This window comes from Semicossyphus pulcher, unplaced genomic scaffold (assembly GCF_022749685.1).
Source record: "Semicossyphus pulcher isolate SPU_LCO1_2020_fin unplaced genomic scaffold, fSemPul1.0.p SCAF_11, whole genome shotgun sequence".
Lineage (NCBI taxonomy): Eukaryota > Metazoa > Chordata > Actinopteri > Labriformes > Labridae > Semicossyphus > Semicossyphus pulcher.
This window is the reverse complement of record NW_027211615.1, coordinates 1,290,746-1,305,527: the sequence shown is the minus strand read 5'-3', so window position 1 is coordinate 1,305,527 and position 14,782 is coordinate 1,290,746. Positions and strand designations below refer to the sequence as shown.

The 14,782-nt window shown below is 42.2% G+C and overlaps 1 protein-coding gene across 1 annotated transcript; it reads left to right on the top strand.

Annotated features, from left to right (window-relative positions):
- Positions 1-9,712: 9,712 nt before the first annotated feature.
- LOC138611390 (uncharacterized) lies at positions 9,713-10,609 on the top strand (the record flags this gene model as incomplete). The annotated part of the gene is made up of 1 exon (XM_069684470.1): positions 9,713-10,609. A coding segment is annotated over one exon (897 nt), but the record flags the coding sequence as incomplete, so codon positions are not given.
- Positions 10,610-14,782: the final 4,173 nt, after the last annotated feature.

The window sequence follows — 14,782 nt, the reverse complement described above, 5'->3', positions numbered from 1 at the left end:
CCAAGAGAGGAGAGAGGAAACGAGGGAATGTTTTTTAAGAGACATGAGACGTCCTTCGATGAAGCGTCACGTGCTGCGACGTCTGTTTGTGATGATCGTGTCAGCTGATCACCGCTGGATCAGCTGTCAGTCTGCTTTAACAGCTGTTGTGTGTGCACATGTGCACTGTATTAATTCTAATAAAACACACAGTAACAGTGTTTCCTCTATGTATGCTGTTACCTGTGTAACAAACACCTGCACATGAAGAACAGGCTGCAGTCTGTGTTCCTGCTGCAGAGCCATACGGACATTTCTTACCAGCACTGTGTCTTTATATTATTTGTTCATTATTTACATTTTTTATCACTGATCATCTGATCTGAATTAATTATTTAATAAGCCCAAAAACTGTCTGTTCATGAACTATGAACATTATTGATTAGGCTTTAAGTTTCAGGATAAATAGAAATCACGTCACGCTGACCTCACTGATGATCACTCTCACACGTAAAAAGTGTTACCTGCTGACAGAGAGACTCTCCTGCTCCCTCTGAATTCATTCATTCATCTGTAATAAAAGTTAGCAGGGGAATAACTGATCATGACGAGAGGTATTTCTTTAGATTCAATTTAATAGAAATGAATCTGTTTTTGCTACTTTTGATTTTTAGACAACTCATTTTTACTCAGATGTTGACTCAGAAAACAAATCAAATCTGCAGTTATTCACTGCATTTTATATATTTTCGACAAGTTATGATCAATATTTCGTTCTAAACGATCTCAGCTTGTCAGATACCAACTCATTATACCGACGTTGTTTATAGTCGGTTTCAAGGCGCCCTGTAAAGTCTGTTTTAAGGTCCGCTTCTTCCTCTCTGCGGTATGAAACTCCGGTGATGTTGTGAAGTTTCACATCAGTCCGATCTGCTGCAGCGTCCAATCACTAACTGATCTGTAGAAAGGGGGCGTGTCGGCCAGTAAAAGACTTCCGTGGAGGCTGCTCTCGTGTATCCTCGCTTATCGCTCCTCGGAACTCCCTCCTCTCTCCTCGCTCCTCGCTCCTCCGAGCAGCGATAAGAGCTTTGAGACGGTCCTCAATATGGCGGCTCCGGAACTACTTCCGGTTCGGGCGAGGAGCGAGGAGCGAGGAGCGAGGAGCTATCAAATAAGAGACTTGGGAAGCAGCCATAGTGCTGGTAAGAAATGTCCGTCTGGCTCTGCAGCAGGAACACAGACTGCAGCCTGTTCTTCATGTGCAGGTGTTTGTTACACAGGTAACAGGTTACAGAGAGGTAACACTGTTACTGTGTGTTTTATTAGAATTAATACAGTTCACATGTGTGTGGACACAAACAGCTGTTAAAGCAGACTGACAGCTGATCCAGCTGTGATCAGCTGAAGCCATCATCACAAACGGACGTCGCAGCACGTGACGCTTCATCGGAAAGGACAAGGACGTCTCATGTCTCTGGGCTTGCCAGTCAGCTGACATGTATGGCATGATTTACAATATGCCTCCTGTGATGACACTTCTGGAGATCTTTCAGACACCACATGACAACTGACTGCGCTGTTGTCACCGTAGCCACAAAACCAGTAAGCTTCACATAAACATTGGACCTTTGTTCTGACTTGGAAATTGGACACTCCCCACAATGACCTTTGTTTTTACACGAATGACACACTTTACCTGGATCAAATTTCCCATCTGTGCCTGGCACACTTCTGACATTGGCCTGAGAACCCTGATTAGCCCCATCAAACTTGCCTGCACTAAACTTCTTCTTTTTTCACACCATTTAAACACCTGCACCATTCTGAGCCACCAGAATTTGTCAAAACATACTCATCTGCCAAGACTTCAGCCGCTGAAGCTGTCTTGCCTCCTGTGCCTTAACTGTGAACACACACTGCAGCATTAAGGTTCTGTCTGCATCAGGCCAACCCCTGGCATCTTCAACCCATTCAAACAAAGAAAAGAATGTGCCCAGGTCCTTTTCAAGTGAAGGAGTTTAAGTATCTTGGGGTCTTGTTCACGAGCGACAGTAAAAAGGATCGTGAGATTGACAGGCAGATCGGTGCAGCATTAGCAGTAATGTGGGCGTTGTACTGGACCGTTGTGGTGAAGAGAGAGCTGAGGCTGAAGGCAAAGCTTTTGATTTACTAGTCGATCTACGTTCCAACCCTCACCTATGGTCATGAGCTTTGGGTAGTGACCGAAAGAATAAGATCGCCGATACAAGCGGCCGAAATGACTTTACGTCGGAGGGTGTTAAGTTAAAGGGATAGTTCGGATTGTTTGACCCCCAGTTGTATGATATACATGCCAGTAGTGTAGCAGATGCAAAGCTATTTGCTCACTCACCGAGTCCCGTGGTCGGACTTCTGTCCGGTTCCGAACGTAAAAAAAGTAGTTCCGGTGAGATGCCAGGGTCATGAAACCAAAAAGTTTTACCCTAAAAAAACAACACGGAGGCAAAGGTGATCCATTTTCAACACAAAACCACCCTCCGCGGATTTCATATACCGCGCCTTTTTTGGCACTATTTTCTCTCGCGAACAATCCAGTATCACTACGCCTGCGGCAGGCCGGTCTCTCAGGTGACGTGATCCATCAGCTGTTTTGGAGAGAACACGCTGGAATTGTAACTTGGCAGAGGACGTTTGTTGTCACAGAGGAGATACTAGTCAAAATGGTGCGAATTCATGATTTTCCAGGCTGCAGTAACAAAAATATTCCACTGCACGTATTTCATCGTTTTCCCGAGGATCGTGCCCTACGAGAACTTTGGCTTGTTGCAGTCGGGTTGAGCATACACCAAGGCGATGAGGGTAAAAAAACTTTGCGTTTGCAGTGCGCACTTCACCGAAGAAGATTATGTCCCTCCACGCCCAGGACAGAAGAAAATGCATATCTTGAAGAGCACGGCGGTGCCCACACCCCAGGTAAGAGAAACTAGGTAATACTAACGTGTGTTTGTGTGTGTGTAGAAGTATAAACATATTTGCATATGTGTATAAACAAGTTACATTCTATCTTATAATATTCCGTACAATCATTGTTTTAAAAGGTATGCACTTCTGTTGTTCTTCATAAGAATCTCTTGACAGACCTGAGTCAAATTACTTTATTCAAGCACACTGGTAAGTTGGAATAAGCTTATGAATATTATGTGGACCGTGCCTGACGTATTTATTCCCAAAACAATGAGCTCTCCCAGTGACATCGAGACTAAAAAGCTAACAGCTGGAATCATTTCCAAACATTCCAATGCTTCAATCAGAGAAGGACATGTCAGAGAAATGTCACATACACTGCAGGAGAAAACACAGATTATGTTGCCTGGTCTTCGAGCCAACAATTGATTAGCAAATGTCCTGTATAAAACTAAAAGATTTTGGAGGCTTTGAAATGTTATGTGTGAGGCTGTTATAGAAATGTGCATGACAAATGTCTAAATAAAATCTGTTGTTTCAGGGGATCTTGAGGTTTTCCACAGCGCTATGCTGAAGTACGCTGAGAAGAGGAGGCACTTCCAATACACCACCATGCAGGCACGAATGCAACTGAGTGTTATTGACCACAACCACAATGTTGGCCGTCAGCAGGATACTACTCAGGCTGGTAAGCATGAAAGATGAAGCAAAAAAGGTAGCTTCAATTTGTATGTTTTTTTTTTGTATAATGGACTTGGATTACATCTAGTCAGTTATCAGTTGTACTAACTTCCAACTGATGGTTATTTTTATTCCCCCAGGGAAAGAAAAATACAATGTGTTTCACTCCAAGCAATCAAGTCAATGGGTTGCAAGGAAGCTCTATGTGCCAACCTCTCAGAGTTTCAGGAAAGACTTGGTGCATCGTGTCATCCAACAGCGACTTGACAAGAACATCAAGCTTGGAGATAAGCAGTTCCACATCCATCCTCCTGTCAACATACCGGCCAATATAGCTCCAACTCCAAAGCCGGACAAGGATGATCTGGTGGCACAACATGCAACACGATTTCGAGGCAAATAGGGGCCTGTTTGAGACTTTTTAGTCCACAGAAAGTAGGCCCAAACCAAAGTTTTGCTGCTCTCTTCTGTCAGAGACGTCTCACTTCAGTTGTTGTTTGTGAATAACAAATTGCCCATTTGGATGCTGCTTATTTATATATGTTTATACATATAGAAATTATATATATTTATATATTTGTTTTTTAATAATTGTGTACTTTTGTACAAAAGCAGCGTGCACTATAGTTATACAGTTATGGGAGAGAATGTTTGAAACTCAGAGATGTAAAAAGTTATATTCTTCATTTTCGTCTGCAATTTTATTTACAAACATTTTTTTGTCCAACCATTAGTCTTCCAGGCTTACATTTGGTTCACAATGCCTGAAAATTATTTTTTAACAATTGAAAATATATAGGTAGGTGCTTTCAATTTGTGTGTTTCTTAAAAATCAAATTAAATATATTTTAAAGAAAAAGGAAACATGCGTCTTTCAGGGTAACACTCAACTTTTAAAAATGAACTTGCCAAATCAGATTTCAACACAACTAAAACAAACCCAGTGCTCTTTGACCCTTTGAAGCCTACATATTGTCCATTTGGTGATGGATATGTCTGTCTTATGGTGTCCACCACACATGAAGGAAGAACTCTCCTATTGCCTTTTCCCAGCTGTTCTCCTTTTAGGGCCCATTCAAGCACGATCCGATAGCCAACCAGCCTGTACTGTCTGTAAAATAACATAACATGTTTAGTCCGAGCATACTGTATGTAAAATACTAAATGGTCAGTTACAAGCATATGTAAGACGTATTTATGGTTGACAGGTTGAGTTGAGTTGAGTTGTAGTATAGATAGATATAGTACTTTATTTATCCCCAAACTGGGAAATTGTGGTTAGTATTAGAATTATATAGCCTACTTAGTGATCAATTCATATTGTATAACAGAACAATAAGTTACATTATAATATTATATTCTATTATATCATAATCACAAAGACACACAAGCCAACACAACTGTATAATATTCTATATCAATATTCTATAACAGTGTAGTAAATATTCACCACCTAAGACTCAGCCTCCACAAATACCCTCATGGATACTAATGAATTCCATGATTGTTGTCATAAGAGATGATCATAACAACACTTACTCTAAAGACAGCTGTCCGTCGGGTCCAGCTGGCCTGGGACACCTCTTCCAGTTAATTTTGGGTATGTGGAAAAAGGTCTGCAAAACGCCAGCCTTCAGGAGTGCCAGAAAGTCCTGGTGGTTTGTGATACAGGTAGAAGCAGATGCGCTGGCTTCCTCTGAGATTGAGAGATCTTGCAACTGCGGCATGACCAGCTCCCATTCCCGACAGCAGTAGCTCTCCAACTCGGTGGGCATTGGCTGGCACTTCCCACAGGTGCACCACCAGTTTTCATGCAGTTTATCTCTCGTTTCAGCGGGCCCCTCATCTGCTTGCACAGCTTCTGTCTCTCTCCTTTCTCTCTCTGCCCGTTCTATGTCCATCTGACGAAGTTCACCATCCGTATATTCAGCTTCATACAGATATCCCTTTGGATCCGTAGTAAAAGGTAAATCTTCTTCATCACTTTCATAGTCTGACATGTTTACTACTTACGTGAATGGGTCAGAATCAACGTGAAACAGCTGTTAGGTCGGCTTACCTGAGAGACCGGCCTGCCGCAGGCATAGTGATACTGGATTGTTCGAGAGAGAAAATAGTGCCAAAAAAATGGCGCGGTATATGAAATCCGCGGAGGGTGGTTTTGTGTTGAAAATGGATCACCTTTGCCTCCGTATTGTTTTTTTAGGGTAAAACTTTTTGGTTTCATGACCCTGGCATCTCACCGGAACTACTTTTTTTACGTTCGGAACCGGACAGAAGTCCGACCACGGGACTCGGTGAGTGAGCAAATAGCTTTGCATCTGCTACACTACTGGCATGTATATCATACCACTGGGGGTCAAAAAATCCGAACTATCCCTTTAAAGAATTAAGTAAAAATTTAAAAAAGAAGTTCTGGAGTGCAGCAGTACAAAAAACAAAATATATTCACATTATAACCACTTAACCAGCATAGAGTCTTTGAAAGTGTACTTTGATTCACAGACAATTGTCTCATCTTTGTCTAATCTTGTTTAATTTTCTTTCATTGTAGGTGTTGGGGTATTCTCAATGGTATTGAACGATGACTGATGTGTAATCTGCTCAGCACACATAGCAAAATCACGCCTCATCCTGCTTGGTTCTGGTTCTGGGAACAGTGCTAGAGTCCTAGAGGACGTGAGGGGCCTGGATGCCTCGTAACTTACTAGCATGTCTGACAGGTAACTGGACCCAAGACCGTTTAGTGTTTATATACCAGGAGTAGGATTTTAAAATCTATTATTTGACTCACAGGAAGCCAGTGTAGGGATCTGAGGACTGGTGTAATGTGTTCTACTTTCTTGGTGCTGGTGAGGACTCTGGCAGCAGCATTCTGGATGAGCTGCAACATTCTGGATGAGCTGCAGCTGCAACCTAGCCTAGTAAAAATAAAAGCATGAACAAGTTTAAGATGGATATATTTTTAAGATGGCAATAGGCTGATTTTGTGACTGTCTTTTTGTGGCTGTTAAAATTCCATAATTACACCAGGATTTCTGGCTTGATTTGTCGGTTTTAGTGTCATGGAGTCAAGGTAAGCACTGACTTTTAACCTTTCTTCTTTAGGGCCGAAGACAATTATTTCAGTCTTCTCTTTATTTAGCTGTAGGACATTCTGGCACATCCACTCACTGATTCCTTCAATACACTTATTCAGTGAGTGTAAGGGACTGTTGTGTGATGACACCGATATATACAGTTGTGTGTCATCTGCATAAGCATGGTAGGAGATGTTATGTAATTCCAAAATCTGAGCAAGCGGCAGCATGTGGATATTGAAAAGAAGGGGCCCAAGGATGGATCCTTGTGGCACACCACGTTATTTTTCTTTGGTCAGATTCATAATTATCAAAGGACACAAAATAGTCCCTGTCATGCAAGTATAATCTGAACCAACTCGACACAGTACCGGAGAGTCCCATCCACCTTTTCAGTCTATTGAGCAGTATGCTGTGGTCGACTGTGTCAAAAGCAGCACTGAGATCAAGTAAAGACTTTAACAAGTGCAGTCTCAGTGCTGTGGTGTGGTCGAAATCCCGTCTGAAAAATGTTAAGACTGTTTTGGGCCAAGAAAATGTAAAATTGCTGAAAAACAACCTTTTCAATTATCTTTCCTAGAAAGGGTAAGTTTGATATTGGTCTATTGTTATTTATTACTGAGGCATCCAGGTTGGACTTTTTTAGGAGTGGTTTAATGACAGCAGCCTTTAGGGCTCCTGGAAAAAGGCCTGACTGAAGAGAAGGGTTGATAATGTGTAGTACATCAGGCACTAGGCTGGGGAAAAAAGTTTTAAAGTTAGCTGGCAGAGTGTCCAGGCAGCAGGTAGTTGTCCTAAGGCGATGAACTGTCTCTGTATAAGATGTACAGTCTAGGAGATGAAATTGTTCAGGAGTATATGGAGGCACAGGTGACATAACAATTTTTCCCCAAATGTTCTTTGAGACTGTTTGTCTTATTGTCAGAATTTTCTCAGTAAAAAGGTGGAAAGTCATTACATGACTTGGTGGATAAGGGTTCATGGGGATTGATGCTGAGGTGTTTGTCAGTCTGTCAGCAATATCAAATATGTGCGTGCATTATTCTTATTCTTATTAATAGATTCAGAGAAAAAGGACTGACATGCACGTTTCAGTTCGAGGTTGTATATACAAAGTTTCTCTTTCTAAATGTCATAATGAACCTTGAGTTTGGTCTACACTGTCTTTTGAGCTTTAACCAGTGTGGCATTCCTCCAGAGTTTCTTTTTCTTACCAGACACAACTTAGGTCTTCATGGGGGCAATGTTATCAATAACACTCGTAACTCTAGAACTGAAAGAATTGAAAGGTGATTGACAAGAACTGAAAGCAGAGCTGGTGTGGGTGTGAAAGCCTGCTTGAATAATGCACAGGTGTTTTCATTAATGTAGGGATTTCTGATTACCTCTGTTTTGATTTTGCAGGTGTCAGCAGAGATAGTCACAGTAGATCACAGTAATGATCTGAAAGAGCAACATCTTTCACTTCTACCTCAGAAATGTGTAGACCTATGTCCCTTACTGTGCGTTGAACGGGTTACATGCTGAGAAAGTCTAAAACTTTCCAGGATATGCAAAAATTCTTTAGTGTTTGCATCCTCTGGGTTTAAATATGTATATTAAAGTCACCCACTATCACAACACAATCAAAGTCAATACACACAGTAGACATGAGTTTGGTGAAATCATCAAAAACATGTGCATTGTACTTAGGCGTCCTGTAAATGTTGCTCTTCAGTTGAGTTCCTCCTGTCCTACAATATTAGCAAAGGAGTCAAACTTTCCATATGACAGCTGTTTGCACTGATACACATTATTAAACAAAGTAGCTACTCCACCTCCTTTCCTAAGTGCTCTGGTCTCATTGATAAAATGAGAACTGCTGCATTATTGTGTTCGTGTAACTGGCTGATTAGCAGGGTACGCCCCGTAGTGTGTCAGGTTAGGGGGGGAACCAATCACCTATGTTCTTCATCCAGTTTCTGGGGATAAAATACCCTGCCTTCGCTCCCCTCACCCTCTGCAGTACTTCCGTTTCCAGGGCAGATATGGGCCGTGCTGAGTTTCATGCGGTCTGTTGTATCTGTTTAGATCTTGATTTTAACTTTATTCCAGGCCGACGGTTGACTTGTCGCTGTCGCTGCTGTGTCGGTGAGCGTGTGTTTTATGACAATCCCAGGTACCTTTTCAGCACTGTAGCCAGGCTGACAGAGAGTCACAGCTCCACTGAGCCAAGTATTCCTATAGGCCTCAGCAGTGATGATTTCATGAGCTTCTTTAATGACAAAATCCTAAAGATAAGAGACAAAATTTGTAACCTCCGGCCATTAAATGGTGCAGATGTATCTTTGGAAACTGCTCAAAAACCTGATGTTTACCTTGACTGTTTTTCTCCAATTGACCTTCCTGAGCTAAATTCTCTGATATCTTCGTCTAAACCATCAACCTGTCTTTTAGACCCGATTCCAACCAAGCTGCTTAAGGAAGTCTTTCCCTCAATTAGCACTTCTTTACTAGATATGATCAATATGTCTTTATCGACGGGCTATGTACCCCAGTCTTTTAAACTAGCTGTAACACTTCTTAAAAAGCCTACCCTAGATTCAGGCACCTTAGCTAACTATAGACCTATATCTAACCTTCCTTTTATCTCAAAGATCCTTGAGAAAGCAGTCGCTAATCAATTATGTGACTTTCTTCATAACAACAGTTTATTTGAGGACTTTCAGTCAGGATTTAGAGTCCACCATAGCACTGAGACAGCCCTTGTGCGAGTTTCAAATGATCTACTTACTGCTTCAGACAGAGGACTTCTCTCTGTACTCGTCCTGTTAGATCTTAGTGCCGCTTTCGACACGATAGACCATCACATCCTGTTACAGAGATTAGAACATTTAATTGGCATTACAGGATCTGCACTAAGTTGGTTTAAATCTTATCTATCAGATCGATCTCAGTTTGTTAATGTTCATGATGTGTCCTCTATGCAAACTAAAGTTAGTCATGGAGTTCCACAAGGTTCTGTGCTCGGACCGATTCTTTTTACCTTATATATGCTTCCTCTGGGTAATATCATGAGGAAACACTCCATTAATTTTCATTGTTATGCAGATGATACTCAATTATACTTATCTATGAAGCCAGATGAAACCAATCAGCTATCTAAACTAGAAGCATGCCTTAAGGACATAAAGATCTGGATGACTAGAAACTTTCTGCTACTTAATTCAGACAAAACTGAAGTTATTGTGCTCGGCCCAAAACACCTTAGAGACTCTTTCTCTAATGATATAGCTGCCCTAGATGGCATCAGCCTGGCATCCAGCACTACTGTTAGGAATCTGGGAGTTCTATTTGATCAGGATATGTCCTTCATCTCCCACATAAAACAAATATCAAGGACAGCCTTCTTTCATCTTCGCAACATAGCAAAAATCAGACACATCTTGTCTCAAAACGATGCAGAAAAACTAGTCCATGCATTCGTTACTTCCAGGTTGGATTATTGTAACTCGTTACTATCAGGCTGCCCTAATAAGTCACTAAAAACTCTGCAGCTGGTACAAAATGCTGCAGCACGTGTGCTGACAAGAACTAGGAAGAGAGAGCACATCTCTCCTGTATTAGCCTCTCTGCACTGGCTTCCTGTAAAATATAGAATAGAATTTAAAATCCTTCTTCTTACTTACAAAGCTCTTAATGGTCAGGCACCAACATATCTTAAAGAGCTCATAGTGCCATATTACCCCTCTAGAACATTGCGCTCCCAGGATGCAGGCCTGCTTGTGGTACCTAAAGTCTCTAAGAGTAGTGTTGGAGGTAGAGCCTTCAATTACCAGGCCCCCCTCCTCTGGAACAATCTACCAGTCAAGGTCCGGGAGGCAGACACCCTCTCTTCTTTTAAGAGTAGACTTAAAACTTTCCTCTTTGATAAAGCTTATAGTTAGGGCTGGCTCAGGCTTGGACTAGCCCATAGTTATGCTGCTATAGGTTTAGACTGCCGGGGGGATCTGACATACCAAGCTTCTCTCTCTCTCTCTCTCTGACTCTCTGACTTTCTCTCTCTCTCTCCCTCTCTCTCTGACTCTCTCTCTCTCTCTATCTGTCATATTAATGCAGCTCATTAACTCTGTATTTTCTGGTCCCATTAACATTACTAACCACATATCTTCCCGGGAGTTCTTGTGCTCCCTTGTCTTGAAGGTTCCTGAGGATCGTTGCTGCAGACCACCTGCTGCTGTGGACCTGCTCAACTGCAACAACTACTAACATCAGCCTTCCCCATAGTATCATTATTGTTGCTGCTAATGCTAATAGTAGACCTGTTGACTTCAACTGTTACAATTACGATTACCTCAGCCTTTATCATTACTCTGCTTCTCTCGCTAATTTATTTATTTAGCCAATCTTCACCCTAGTCTACCACTATTATTGGCATTGTAACCATAAGTATGTGTCTGTTGTTGTTCATGTAACAAGGACATATGTTGTGGTAACAAGAACATATGTTGTTGTTGCTCTCTTTGCCTGTCTCTATCCTGCATCTCCTTCTATCCCATTTTCGGCCCATCCAGTCGAGGCAGATGGCTGTTCAACATGAGTCTGGTTCTGCTCGAGGTTTCTGCCTGTTAAAAGGAAGTTTTTCCTTGCCAATGTGCCGAATTGCTAAGTGCTACTCATGGTGGATTGATGTTGGGCCTCTCTTTAAATAACTTAACAAAGAGTCGGTCTAGACCTGCTCTTTCTGTAAAGTGTCTCGAGATAACCCTGGTTATGATTTGGCGCTATACAAATAAAATTTGATTGATTGATTGATTGATTGATTGATTGACATGTCGGGGTGACGAGCTTACTAAGCGATGCCGCTGTAGCACTGCGGACAGCCGAGGTAACCCCTTTTTGTTTATTTCACAACATTAATTATGAATCTGGTGTCATGTCTGTTATTAACATGTTTTTTTTTTGTTGCAGACGGCCACTGTTGTCTTGCCTTTTATTGCCTTTAGTTAAAGCTTTTGTTGCCTTTAGTTAAAGCTTTTGTTGCCTTTAATTAAAGCTTCTGTTTCCGTGAGTTAAAGCGTTGCTTTGCCTTTCGTTGAAGCGGTGTTTTTATCCGGGTTTGTTTTGTTCTTTCGGTTAAGGCAACTGCTCATATTATGCTCAGATATATTCTGCTCAGTCGTGTTCTGCTCGGCGCCATCAGGCCTTTTTGTGTTGTGTGCATTTGTTTTTTTTTTTTTTCTAGTTTGCCTGTTGTAGTGTTTCTTTCCTCATGTATGATGAGTTTAGAGGCACTGGAATCGCAATGGTTCTGGTGTAGGTACAGCTGTGCCCTCTTCTTGCAGTGTTGCTTCCCCAGTAGATTATTTTGTATTGCCCAATGTTTATTTATTTGCTAAATTAATAAATATAATTGTGTGTTACAACCCAGGCTAGGGGGCGAGGGTGCAACATACAGGCAACAGGAGAAAAAGTGTAACTCGAACAATGAGCAGTTTATTTGCAATATCAAATAATTTTATGTACAACAAATCTTATGTACAATGTACACAAGACAAAATAAAAATCTGTGCAAAATCGTGGGGTTTGATCTGACTTTGGCACAAGCAGGCAAAGAGAACTCCAAGCGCTGGAGCCGGGAACAGCAAGTCCGCTCTCTAACAAATAATCAACCTCCTTTTTAAGAAGAGAGCGCTTTGTGGGATTGACTCGGTACGCATGCTGTTTCATGGGTGAGTGATTACTAACGTCGATATCATGACTGAGAACAGTGGTGCGGGACGGAGTGTCTGAGAACAATCTGGGATTATTTTTGACCAACTTAAGTATGTCTGCCTGCGCCGAATCATTCAAATGCTGCAAATGAACTGGCAAATCTTTGAGGACTTCAGAATTTTGCAGCTGCGAACCAGAGCCGGAGCTCTTCACACATAAACCATCATTTTCACAGGAGTAATCTGGATGAATGATGGGCACAGATGAGACCGTGGACACTGTGCACGGGGTGACAGAGGAGGGAACAACAGTGTCACTGTGGGTGAAATATGGTTTCAACATATTTACATGACAAACTCGAGTCTTCCTCCTGCGGTCTGTGGTACCAACAACATAATTTGTGTAACTTACTTTTTAACATACATACGGCCCGCAAAACTTGGCCTGGAGGGCAGAACTGGGAATGGGGAGCAGGGCTAACACCCTGTCACCAACCTGAAACTCTCTCTTAATAGATTTTTTGTCATAAATCTTTTTCATCGCCCCCTGAGACGCAGTCAGTGCGCTGCGTGCAGCTTCACAAGCTTTGTGCAGCCTCTCTCTAACGCTACTCACATAATCCAACACATGGACATATTGGAGTTGGGACTAGTGGGTTCGGACAATAACTGTTCTCTGAGTAAACAAAGAGGACCACGCACAGAATGTCTGAATACCAACCCTGCAGGACTAAAACCAGTAGACTCCTGCACACTTTCCCTGGCCGCTAGGAGAAGGAACGACAACCCTTCATCCCAGTCTTTTCCACTCTCAATCTCAATCTCATCATGGATTTTAATGTTTGATGGAAGCGCTCCAGCGCTCCCTAAGACTGGGGGTGATAGGCACTGGACTTACGGTGCTTAATGGACAGTGAGGCTATTACCTGTGCAAAAAGTTTGGACATGAAATTTGTCCCCTGATCTGTTTGAATAAATTTGGGCAAACCAAATGTGGAAAAGAAGTTAATGAGCGCTTTAATAACTGCCTTGGCTTTCAGTGTTCGAGCGGGATGGCTTCTGGGTAACGAGTGGTTGCGCGTATTAACGTAGGTACTGATGTCCAGCATTCGTCTTAGGAAGCAGACCCACACAGTCCATGATTATGTGCCCAAAAGGCTCCCCCAACACCGGAATGGGCTGAAGTGGGGCGGGAGGAATCGTTTGGTTCGGTTTACCGCTGATTTGGCACACGTGACATGTGCGGCAAAACCTGACCACGTCCGACTTCAGCCCTGGCCAGAAGAAATACCACAGGATACGGTGGTACATTTTCCTTATTTCTAAATGACCAAACAACAACAAATTATCATGGGCCAGACTAAGGACGTGGGAATGAAAAATCTGTGGTACTAAAACCTGCTGAAAAGAGTTCCAGCCTAAATCACCAGCAGCGGGAGGGTACCAATTACGCATCAGAATGCCATCCACAACACTATACACAGTATACACCCTTATGCGGAGATGCATAAGCTCCACCTCTCTAAGGCGGCCAGCTTCAGATCCTTGGTATCCACCCCAGCCTGCAACAGTGCTAACGGGCCCATGCCTGGGGACTGGGTGAATAATGAAGCCTCCGCCTCACTCTCCACCCCGCCGCTGGGAGCTCGTGTGGCCGTGGCAGCCGCCGCTCCCACTACCTGAATTAAGCCCTCGGGGGCACAAACCGTAGGCTTTGCTTTAACTTATGCTCTCCTCCATCAGACGCTCTGACAAAACTTTTTTGATCTCTACCTTATGTGCATTTAATGGAACACTAATATCAAAGAAGTTTGCAATTAACAATAAATCAGCTTTTGTACATTTTTCAAGTTGTCTAAAGTGGGATTTTGTGTAAACTCATCCATGTCAAATGCCATGTTATAACTACACACACAAAACAAAACTGCCAACCAAAAAACATTGACTACTAACCTTTTCCGTGAGCGCGGGAAAAAAGGGCCGGACGAGCCCCCAAAATATGTTACAACCCCGTCTAGGGGGTGAGAGTGCAACATATAGGCAACAGGAGAAAAAGTGTAACTGCAAACAATGAGCAGTTTATTTGCAATAACAAATAATTTTATGTACAACAAATCTTATGTACAATGTACACAAGACAAAATAAATGAATGAACGAAGCTCAGGCTTCAGGGTGAATCCAGGCCAAAGTAATAAATAAAACGAAGCTACCGAAAACCCAGAGAAAAACTAACTAATCCCTAGGGGGGAAAAAAAGGCAAATAAAAGACATGAACTATGATATGGCTATCAAACTTTACTTTTAGCCACCTGAGGTTAGGTAAGGAATTACCAACACACACTTTTACATAAAGCACGCACGGAGATATCGGATGCAATAATTGAAACATAATTTATTCACGACAA